Source organism: Physella acuta, unplaced genomic scaffold (assembly GCF_028476545.2).
Source record: "Physella acuta isolate Inbredline_101_S28 unplaced genomic scaffold, ASM2847654v3 ptg000819l, whole genome shotgun sequence".
NCBI classification, from domain to species: domain Eukaryota; kingdom Metazoa; phylum Mollusca; class Gastropoda; family Physidae; genus Physella; species Physella acuta.
In genome coordinates this window covers 237,339-249,349 of record NW_026732337.1, presented here as the reverse complement: position 1 = coordinate 249,349, position 12,011 = coordinate 237,339, and the positions used below count along the sequence as shown (strand labels likewise).

Below are 12,011 nucleotides of genomic sequence, written 5' to 3'. Positions count from 1 at the left end.
TGTTCTAAAGTCACTTTAGTCCTATATCAGTTGTATATGGTGATTATTTTCTTTTTCACCCACCAACTTATTATATATATATATATATATATATATATATATATATATATATATATATATTACTGAGAACTTGTTATAGCAAACCTCTTTACTTCAATTAGGAGAAGTACTTTATTAATTTTTTAAAATTCAAGCATGATCGCAATTTGTGTTTGAATTGATCCATTAAAACATTAATTAAACAATTAATGATTGGGCCTCTTTACCATATTGCAGTACCGATTTAATATTTGAATCATTGAGAATAACATAGTCGTGTTTCCAAATGTCTTCTGCGTATTAAAAAAAACAACAAAGAAGTGACTAATACCTTAACTAACAAAATACTGTAAATTCCTCACTAGTTTAGATTGACGTATAATAAGTTCCAGAAAAAAATATTACGTTCACATCAATATTGATGTTTACAATCTATTAGATTAAAAAAAAACAACGTACAAATTACTTCGAGTGTTAAATGCATACAACGCTCAGTCCGCCTCGTAATTTCTAAACACCGTTCTCGTTTTGCTGAGCATCCCCTAAGCTTATTTTCCTGTTGGTTTAAAAAAAAATTCAAAGACTCCCCAGTTAGTTAATTATGCTCGCGAATGGAACAACGTTGTTAGTGTTTAAGTGGGGACCGCCTTTTTCTTTGATTTTTTTTAATGGCTGCGTTGGGGGTGATTTAAATATAGCGTACATAATAACAATGTTCATGTGGAATAAGTTTTACAATATTGGGTCGTGGGATTTTTTAATTTTATACATTGGTTAATAGTGGTGAGCTCGGGTATGGGATTTTTTAAAAATATAGACAAGCAGTATTGGAATATAGGACTTCTAAAGATAGGTAAATAATGATAGAATATTGGCATTACAAGAAATGAAGCAGTTCTTTAAAGGAAAGTGTAGAGTGTTGTATACTGGTTAGTTCTCATCAAAGAAATAACTAGTTAAACCTTTTAAATTTGCTCTAATATACAAAGAGAGTTACAGTTTTAAATAAGTAATAAGAAATCCAAGATGATCTATTTAGTACTTTTTGAAATTAAGATATTAAATATTTTTGTTTTATTGTTAATGATAGATTATTGATTTTAGTTTCCATGAAAGATAACTCTGATTTTTCTCCATTCCCTCCCATGAAACCACTCGCCCACAGTGTCGAGACTTGCGCCACGAGAACTTGAACCCCTACGTGGGTTTCCTGGCCGACCCGATCCGCCCCTGTATAGTGATGGAGTACTGCAGCAGGGGGAGCCTCAATGATATCATCCACAACGAGGACTTCAAACTGGACTGGGACTTCAAGCTCTCGCTCCTCACTGACCTCGTTAGGGTGAGTTCTTGGGGGAGGGGGGGGGGGGCGTCCTCCTGAAGAGAGGGGGAAAGTCTTATTTTTCTGGCTGAAAGGTGGGGGGATGTCCTCGTTAATGAAGATAGGGAATATTAGTTTCTGCTAGGGGGTGGACCCTCGTTAATGAAGATGGGGGAGGGAGTCATACATTTATGCTGGAATAGGGGGCGTCCATGTTTGTGAAGAGAGTGGTATATTAGTTTGAGAGTGGGTACCTATTCAGGATCGGAGCGAGATGTTTGAGTAAATGAAGTTTAAATGAGGTGAATTTCAAATTAGTGATAGTGAATTGAAATTCAATGTTTGTGTTGTGTAAGATAGAAAGAAAAATGATAGTTAAATAAATTTTTTAGAAAATGTCATGAGTTATATTAGGGAAGCAAAAAGTAGGGACGTTTCTTGTTCCTTTTGTGTATGATAATTATGGGAAACAAATTTCTTTTTTTGGGAGGGGGGGGGGGTAAGAATAGACTGAACGAATTACTTGTTCGATCAAAGAAAGTCGTTCATTTTATCCGATTCCCCACTTCCAAATCCTCAATCGTCACACATCGTCACTTAGAGTCATACCCGCTTAAATTACATCATAATTCAGCCCGCACGTCAATTTTTCTTTTTTTTTAAATTGTAATTTTTTAAAATATTAATTAAGTATACGGGCGCCTTATTGGCGGAGGTAGAAGGAGCTTGCCATTTATACAAAGAACGGAAAGACAATATCTGCAGCACGAAAATAAAATAAAAACATAAGTAGCAATGACTGTTGTTTAATAAGATCAAAACTTACAACAATATATATATATATATATATATATATATATATATATATATATATATATATATATATATATATATATATATATATACATTGAAAAGAAAGTGGAACGATTATAAAAATTATATATATAAATTTCAAACTTGAAGTGTTGTTTTTAACCTTTAAATGCCTCCATACATTCCTGAAAGCAATCTGGAAACAACTTATGTGCTTTGAATTTCAAGTATCTATTTAAAAGCTTAAATGGCATGTAAAAAATTTGATCAATATAAAAAATCTAAATGTTTCTATATGTTCATTTTTTTTCTATATAAGGCTAAAATCAAATCCAAAAATACTTTATTAAAAATATATGTATGTTTTATTTTAAGTGTCGATTTCAACGTGTTGATGCTGCCGAAATGCGTGGATGGCAATTAAAATCAACTTAGTCTTGTACTGTTGAGTGTAAGGAATGATGTCTTGAGGGTAGCCATAAATATTAGAGTACGTCTATAATACAAGGGGGCGGGTTTAAACTTCAAAACGAGGCTTTAAAAAACGTGAAATTTATCTTTAAAAATTCAAGTGGTGCATTAAACCTTAGAGTACAGTTTCTATCGTGTAAAAATCTAGACATGTAACATAAGCTTCAATCATTGAATTGCTTGCTCGAGCGCCAGCCCTGTCAAGACATAGTGCAATGCAATTTTATAACGACTTCAGCCAAGATGTTATTTGATCATCTGAAAAAAAAAACAGTCACTGCATCAACAACTCTGAGGAGAGAAAAAATTTAAAACTAAAATCGATATCTAATTTAGATGTTTATACGAATGACGGCTCAAAAATATTCCACGTGAAGGCAGATAATAGGAAAAAAATTGTCTCTTGGTTAAAGATTTGAAATTTTATTTGAGAAAAATAAAGTATCTGCAATTCAAACTCTAAAAGTAAAGTGTATTACTGCTGATTTTTTTTTAAAATAAAAATGTTTTGATGTCATTAAATTGTATAAACAGCTTATCATTTATTTTCATGGTCGAGATTTTCAGTTAATGGTTGCTTTGTTTTTCAAATAACTTTTTGGTGTATTTTTCTTTCCTTTTTTTCATTTTTTCCTTTTTTCCTTTTTTCAAGACCCATTTAATATTTAGAAGTCAAGTTCACCTGTGAGAAAAAATGTTCAGGGCGGCCATTTTGTTTTTCAGGGCATTCGATACCTCCACTCATCCCCCCTCAAGTTCCACGGTCACATGACGTCGAAAAATTGCGTCATTGACAGCCGATTCGTGCTCAAAATTACAGATTACGGCGTTTCCGGTATCATGGAGAGATGCAAGGCGGTGCAACAGTTCGAGTCTCGAGGTACGTCCATTCAGCTTTTCTTCGAGTTAAAATGTATGTCAAAAACTTGATAAGTAAATAAAGCATGCATTGTATTTTTAAAGTAATAAGATTCATAATGTTGAATACAGTTATAATCAATCATCAATAGCGTATACAAACTATTCGACTAAATTACTCACTCATGAAGTCGCTATATAAATTTTAAAATGGTGTGATCTAGCGACCGAAATTAAAATCATACTTTTTTTTTATCACAATCTCTTTTTTTAATTAAAAAAAATAAAAACCTCACATTTTAAAGCTAACTTGATGTTTAGCCGTCGATTTTACAGCAAGTAAACACATTGTGGCATTCTTATGACGTTGTTTAAAATAATTAGTCATTCTAAGCAGTGACGTAAGAGGATTTTTATATATGTGTATAATGCCTATATATACGTCGTATATGTATATACATCAGTCCTTAGGGGAGAATTTTTAACGCCCCTGTGGCACCCCCTGTCTACGCCACTGATTTTAAAGCAGCGCTGTATTACGCCTAAGTATTATAAAATTTTCAAAGCTACTATACGTTCTCTTCTAAACTGATTACCACTTAATAAAATGAATTTTTCGAGGACATATGGTTTAAGTTTAAAAAAAAAATCATCTAAAGTCACAGACTACATATCAGTCAAAAGTGTAATGAATCCCCTGATTCTTAGGAAGTTTTAAGCCACTGGAACGACGGGAGGGTGTGTGTGTCTGTGTGTGTGTGTGAGGGGGGGGGGGGGGTGCATCGTGAACGAGCGTTACAGCGCGACTACTAGCCCGGATGTACGAAGTCCATTTTACACGTCAGTCCATACGTTGTTCTTGAGTTCATTCAGCAGTAATAGGTACCTTTATTAAATTGGAGAGCGTACAGATAGACGGGTATGAAAGAGTTATTGAACATATATTTTATTCATTGGTTCCCAGAACTTAGGAAATAGGGTTCGAGTTCGCGTAATAATTTGAGGCATATTTAACATTGAATAAAATATATGTTCAAAGATTTGTTTTAAAGAGTTATCGAACAGATATTTTATTCAATGTTAAATATGCATCAACTTAATACACGAACTCGAACCCTATTTCCTGAGTTTAGAGAACCAATGATTAAAAAAATGTTCTAGATTTGAACTCACTGCTCACAACTCTAAAGTCAGGCCTGCATGAATGTGCTATCACGTGCATGCTTATAGTATCCCCCGACCTGGTTGTGAGAATGCAATGATGGATAAAACGTACGTCCTGCCACTGAGCCAACTCAGCATGAAAAAAATCCCGGCAATTTCATAATGCGATGATCAAATGGAACCGCGTTTATTGCTTCCCTAGTTATCGGATGAAAAAAAATAAATAAACCAATAAATGTTGTACATCGGCCGCTCACGCAATTTTTGTGGCCTTCACCTTGGCATGGAAAATGGAGACCCGTCTTTTTGACAGCTTCAGGTCGATCTTGGTGTGTGGGCTGAATTGTTTTTTTGTTAGAGGTTTAAATCGGGTGCAGGTGAATAAGGGATCGACCCTAAGGGATCGACCCTAAGGGATCGACCCTAAGGGATCGACCTTTGTATAGTAGATTAGAGGGGTGATAAAAGTGTAAGGACTTGAACCGATTTTAGCAGCAAAACTGGTTGGCCAACACATAAGATAGCAAAAAAAAAAAAAAAAAAAAAACTTCCACTAAGAAATATTTTATTAGATTTTTAAAGTAGTTTTTACCGATTTTTAATTCCGGTATAAAAATATATTCAATGCATTAGTATTATTTGTTGTTGATTTTTCCGAAACCCTTAAGTCCAAAAATGGTTTTAAAAATTCTGCCATTTCAATTGTATTTCAATATCAGAAGTAGTATCACTGTACAAATACACGTTTTTTTTTTTTTTTAAATACGGCTTTCATAGCAGTAGAAAAAAAAATCACACTAAAGGTCAAGGTCAAAGGTTACAAAAAATGAATGTTTTCGCTCGGACTCATTAGCCGGTGCCAGTTTTTCATCGCTATCAGTGTTAGACGAGCATCCATTGGTCGATATCAGTGTTAGACGAGCATCCATTGGTCGATATCAGTGTTAGACGAGCATCCATTGGTCGATATCAATGTTAGACGAGCATCCATTGATCGATATCAGTGTTAGACGAGCATCCGTTGGTCGATATCAGTGTTAGACGAGCATCCGTTGGTCGATATCAGTGTTAGACGAGCAGAGCATCCATTGGTCGATATCAGTGTTAGACGAGCATCCATTGATCGATATCAGTGTTAGACGAGCATCCATTGGTCGATATCAGTGTTAGACGAGCATCCATTGGTCGATATCAGTGTTAGACGAGCATCTATTGGTCGATATCAGTGTTAGACGAGCATCCATTGGTCGATATCAGTGTTAGACGAGCATCCATTGGTCGATATCAGTGTTAGACGAGCATCCATTGGTCGATATCAGTGTTAGACGAGCATCCATTGGTCGATATCAGTGTTAGACGAGCATCCATTGGTCGATATCAGTGTTAGACGAGCATCCATTGATCGATATCAGTGTTAGATGAGCATCCATTGGTCGATATCAGTGTCAGACGAGCATCCATTGGTCGATATCAGTGTTAGACGAGCATCCATTGGTCGATATCAGTGTTAGACGAGCATCCATTGGGTCACATGACTCCCGTCCGTTGTTTGTGGACCAACGTCAACAAAACCGCCGGGACTTGCGCAGACATTTCCAATGAATTACATCAACATCACTGATGCTTTATCGTGCGGCATCTAGCTTCTCCTAATTGAAAAAAAAGTAAAAAAAAACACAAACTTCAACAAACGAATCAATCCTGTAATGACCTTAATTACAATCCACCACGCGACGGAATATAACGACAGACAGACAGACAGACGAAAAACCGCAAGCGATAAAATGTAAAATGTTGCGCCCTTAATTTAATGAAATTCCATTATCTGCCATTAATTAAATTCCATTATCCGCCATCAGATAAATTCTATTATCTGACAGATTTGTTGTGGTCTGCGCCAGAGCTTCTGAGGGATAGCGCTCTGCTACAGAGGGGGACGGACAAGGGGGACCTGTACGCCATGTCCATCATATTCCAAGAGGTGGCATTGAGAACTGAGCCCTATAGCACTACAGGTCTCACACCTGATGGTAGGTTATTAGTGTAGATGTTAAATGTAAGGTTTTTTGTGTAGATGTAAAATGTAAGGTCTGTAGTGTAGTTGTTAAATGTAGTGTCTGTAGTGTTGATGTAAAATGTAAGGTCTTTGGTGTAGATGTGAAATCTAAGATCTTTGGTGGTGTCAAATATAAGGTCTTTGGTATAGATGTCAAATGTAGGGTATGTGGTGTAGATGTAAAATGTAAAGTCTTTGGTGTAGTCAAATGTAAGGTCTTTGGTATAGATGTCAAATGTAAGATTGATCATGGCGTAGCGAGGGGGGGGGGGGGCGGGGAGTGCGGACCGCACCGGGTGACACCATTTAGGGGGGTGAAACCAAGGCAAAAAATAGCAAAATATATAGAGAAAAACTTGAGGGGGGGTGCAAATTGAAAGTTTGAAGGGGGGTGCAAATCGAAAACTTGATGGGGGGGGGGGGGTGCAAATCGAAAGTTTGAGGAGGGGTGCAAATCAAAAATTTGAAAGTGTGTCCCCGGGGAAGGGTCGCTACGCCTCTGGGGGGGGTGACACCATTAAGTGCCGCACCGGGTGACACCCGACCTCGCTACGCCACTGAGATTGATGAGTCAAATATAGTAAAGTAACATCGACATGAGTTGTGTATTGAAAGGTCGAAAATAAAAACTTTTGTTATGTATCGTAGGGTCTATAACATCGACGCGTGTTGTTTAACGAAAGGTCCCTAACATTGAAAGGGTTTACGATTTTAAATCTATTGATGTATCAGAAAGCTGTATATTTGTCTAGTTTGTCTATAGCGTAGCCTAGAGAATTCCTGTTAATTACAGTGTATCTTACATATTACAACTAGTGCGCTGTGTACATATAGTGCACAGACGCCTAGTGTGGTATGTACATACTTTTGAATACAATGTACACTCTTTAGTATTCGCGATCTTACGAAGCTTCTGATTTACTCAATATTCACCGAATTTCGGATAGAGAGATTGTTCAAGATATAAGACGAATAAGGGTAACAAGGAGACAGAGTCAAGTTGTGTTTTAAAAAAAAAACAGTAATTGAACCATCACAACACTGCTGAACCTAAGCATATTAGATTATATTCTGAAAATGACACGCACTAAACATTTCAGCATCGGACAATGTCCAAATAAGCTTGACAAAAGTTCAGCTTCCTACTTGTCTGTACTTTTATACTCAGTCTAAAATTTTATAATAATGTACAGCACTAGACTAGATTTAAGAAAACAAACAGAAACCAACTCGTTATACACTATTTTATCTTTTTCTCCCTCCAAAAATACCTCCCAAAATACCGGTCTAACTCTAATATCACAAGTACACAGTCTCTCTCACCCCAAAACCTTCCTACACAAAATTTGTGCAATTTTTCATTTTGCTGAGCAATTTCCATATCCCCGTCAGCGGGAGAAAATCTCTGCTGCTAACACAGGATGAGAGAAAAATTGCCCGACCCCCCCCCTTTCCGTACCCACTCCCAGCTTTTAGCCAATCGGGTTGCGTTAATGTCAGATGCAGTGTCTGATGTCCACATTGCCAGGTTGGGTCAGTGCCGTCACCTGCCAGGGACATTTTGTATTTTTTTTACATAACTGCCCTGGCAAGATGGCGCCAGTGTTTCTTCCAGACTTTTTTCTCCGGGGGGGGGGGGGGGGCACTTGAAATTTTCTGGGGTGGGGGGCGGTCAACATTTTCGGGGGGGGGGGGGGCGGCGGATACTAGTAAAAGTGTATGTTTACTATATAAAATCCATCTCGTTCGGGGATACCTGAAAGAAACTCTGGATGGCGCACAGGCTTTGGTTATAGAATGTTAGACAATGCGAGTAGCGCATTTTAAATTTACAAGCATGTTCCCGATCATGCCCAGACTTTGGTTATAGAATATTAGACAATGCTAGTAGCGCATTTTAAATTTACAAGCATGTTCCCGATCATGCCAAGACTTGGGTTATAGAATGTTACACAATGCTAGTAGCGCATTTTAAATTTACAATGTTCCCGATCAAGCCCAGACTTTGGTTATAGAATGTTAAAAAATCCTGGCAACTTTATTTTTACATTTCTGTCCTGGCAAGATGGCGCCCAGACTTTGGCTATAGGGCTGGTAAGTAGGTCAACAACCAGTTCTACGGCTCAATAAAATCTGCTTGAGCCATATAACTGTTAATTGACCTACTTACCAGCCCTATAGAATGTTACACAATGTGGTAGCGCATGTTATTTTAATTTTTCAATGTCTGTTCCCGATACTGCCCAGTATTTGGTTATGGAATGTTAAAAAATACTGGCAACTTTATGTTTACATTTCTGTCTAGGAAAGATGTTGTATTACTATTGTTCCAGGATTTACACAAATACTGACAACGCATTTTATTTATATTTTACCTTTTGTCCCCTGACAGATATAAGGTTTAGCTATGGAATGTTAAAAGAATGCTGGCAGCATTTTTATTTTTATTTTCGCCCACTCAAGTTGTTGTCCACACTTTGGTTATAGAATGTTAAAAAATCCTGGCAACTTTACTTTCTCATTAAATGTCAAGGCAAGATTTGTCCATACTTTGGTTGCCTGGCAACATTACAGTCCTAGGACTTATATTATTTCAATATACAAATTGTATAATTAAGATGGTATTCACAAAGGGTGGACTAATTGTACTCTACGGTACATCGAGGCTTATAGAACTTTTACACAGACAACACCATTCAAACAATCGTTAACAAAATGAAAAGGACTTTAGAAGCTTACACGTAATGCAAAAAAAAAAAAAAATGAATGAATTTAACCGCAAATACGCCGAGCTAAGTACAGAAAATAAAATGTAACAATTATTTTTTTAACGATTAACTTCATGAATTGCATGTCGTAAAAAATAATTAAATGAACACAATTACAAATTGAATCTGTCCTGCGCATTCAGGTAACGAGATTTAAATTTGAACAGGGATATTTCAAAAAAGAAGGACGCGCTAAAGTGCAGGTCGTTGATCATGGTAGGATAAAAGAGTTGTCGTTCATTTTATGTAGGCGGGTGAGGACGTTGAAATAATGCATTGTGCAGGAAATTAATGCAAATACGTGGTTGCAGTGTGAGAAATGACGATCACGTAAGGACAATTTAGGGTAATGAAAAGAAAATGTAGGAGAGTTAATTAAGTTACACATGATTGGCCTGTCGGTACTTTGATGGTTGATGTTAGTTTTGTGACCTACGTAGTTTAAAGCGTTAGGTCGCGATATACCAGGGGGTTCTGGGCTATTCTGTTGAGTCAGGAAACGAATGTAAACTAAGAACTTAAGTTATTGTCTGTGGTTAAGTTTGATCGTGTCGAGTTTTCGAGTTTACTATAGTTGATCTTATCAGAAGGTGTTTATTACTCAGTGCAAATGTCCAAAGAAATATATAGAAGATATATATATATATATATATATATATATATATATATATATATAATATATGTGTGTGTGCGTGTATAATTGCCAACTCTGAGACCTATAGTTCACAGGATCATCTAGCGTGTTTTGCATAGATAACCATTCACGATTTCTCGGCCTTTTCATTACCGTCCTTTTATTGGCCCACCCCCGCCTTTTCCCAATCGGATTAAGATAAAAATAGCTCAGCCGGTAAAAATAACCACGCCTTTTCCCAGTTCTCTCCCCGTGAGTGGGGTCCACATATTCCTGCTGATGCTGAGGTATTCACTCACAAAGGTCAAAGGTCGGACCCTGACAATGTGTGTTTCTGATGTAGAAAATTAAAGAAACAGTCCATCTTTATCAACGTACATGTATCATTAAACAGTACAGTTGGTCCTGAGATCGCGACAATCAAAACAGATGGCCTGTGGTATTATTGAAAGAGCTAGTTGTAAGCAGGAGTGGACTATCTGTGTTTATCAAATTTTAAAAAGGGCCCCCCAATCTTAGATTGAAATTTTCATGGTGTATTTTTTCTGCATCATACCTGAATTTTACGCCTCGTATAAAGATAAAGGAACGCTCATCGGGATTTCTCATGGGGGCCCACCGGGATTATCCCTGGGGGCCCACCGGGATTATCCCTGGGGGCCCACCGGGATTATTCCCTGTAGACCGGCAGGCCAGTCCATTCCTGGTTATGTAGATGTTGTGACCTACGGTCTTGCGACAGACAAAAAAAAATAAGTTCATTCCATTTCTTACTTTCTTCATTCTTCTTAGATAAAACAAATAAATGTCTTTTCCCCGTTTTTTTTTCAGTTTTATTAGTATTCGTTTCTTTCTTAGGAAATCAAGTATAGTATAAAACCCCGTTCTAAAGAATATGTTTCTATAGATGCAAGAATAGAAAAAACTTTTTTGAAACTGACAAATTAAAGACAGAATCTGTGACGAATCGAAAACGCCGTCTATTTATAATGTTTGTAAAACTACCGTGTGTACAAGGAGAATAAGAATGATGTGTATGTGAAACGGTGTATTTGTGGGTGTGTGTAAGTTTTGTTGTTGTGAGAGAGATGGAGGGGGTGTTGGGGGGTGAGACACAGACGATACTCGTGTCTTTCCTGTCTTAAGTTATGATTTGTCTCGTTTTTTAACATCTCCAATCCATTTCTTTAAAAAAAATCACTTCTGTCAAAATACAAGTTTAGGTGAACTGTGATATAATTCATTTCTTTCACTTTGTTACGTAAGTCTAAATAAATTGTCTACAGTCCAGTGATCTATTCAAGTCTAAACATTTCTAACGATAAATTAGTTTTTATTTTCTTGTAAACACCCACGTAAAGTACGGTCGAACAGAAGTCATAGAAGTTCACGAGGCCCCCAGTGAAGTCTCAAATGTCCTTCGTTTAAACCAGAACAACACAGTTACATAGAATACCCTAAAAGTCATCGAGTCCAAATCATTAGTTTAAAAACCCAGAACCAAAGTGATATAACTTGCCTCACGTTCTTATATTTTCTAGATCAGATACATCATTTTGTGAATGTAAACGAATAAACAATGATCGATTTTGTTTGTTGAAGGAACTAGAAACAAAAGACAAAGCATTGAAATATTTCACAATTGATTAGTGGGCAATGTCTTTTGTGGGGTTTCTTTCAGGAGTTGCTGAAGTCTGGAGTTCAGTTTTCGTTTTTTTTGTGTGAACTGTTTACAAATTATTACAGAACGCTTTCTATCAATGCCTGGTTGACTAGCGTTATGAAATGTTGGTAGACAGAACAACGCACTGATTTAAACCACACGTTCATATTAAATTGTGTAATGCGCTCATTCTTCTTGGGTGAAAACAAAACAGAAACGTATTC

The 12,011-nt window shown here is 36.7% G+C and overlaps 1 protein-coding gene across 1 annotated transcript in view; it reads left to right on the top strand.

The window, feature by feature from the left end:
- The window catches only part of LOC131951641 (retinal guanylyl cyclase 2), a 92,565-nt gene that overhangs the window by 34,954 nt on the left and 45,600 nt on the right, over positions 1-12,011 (top strand). Inside the window, exons 9-11 of the mRNA XM_059313983.1 lie at positions 1,205-1,381; positions 3,368-3,524; positions 6,547-6,696. Coding sequence (XP_059169966.1) covers positions 1,205-1,381; positions 3,368-3,524; positions 6,547-6,696 — 484 coding nt within the window. The remainder of the gene's footprint in view (positions 1-1,204; positions 1,382-3,367; positions 3,525-6,546; positions 6,697-12,011) is intronic.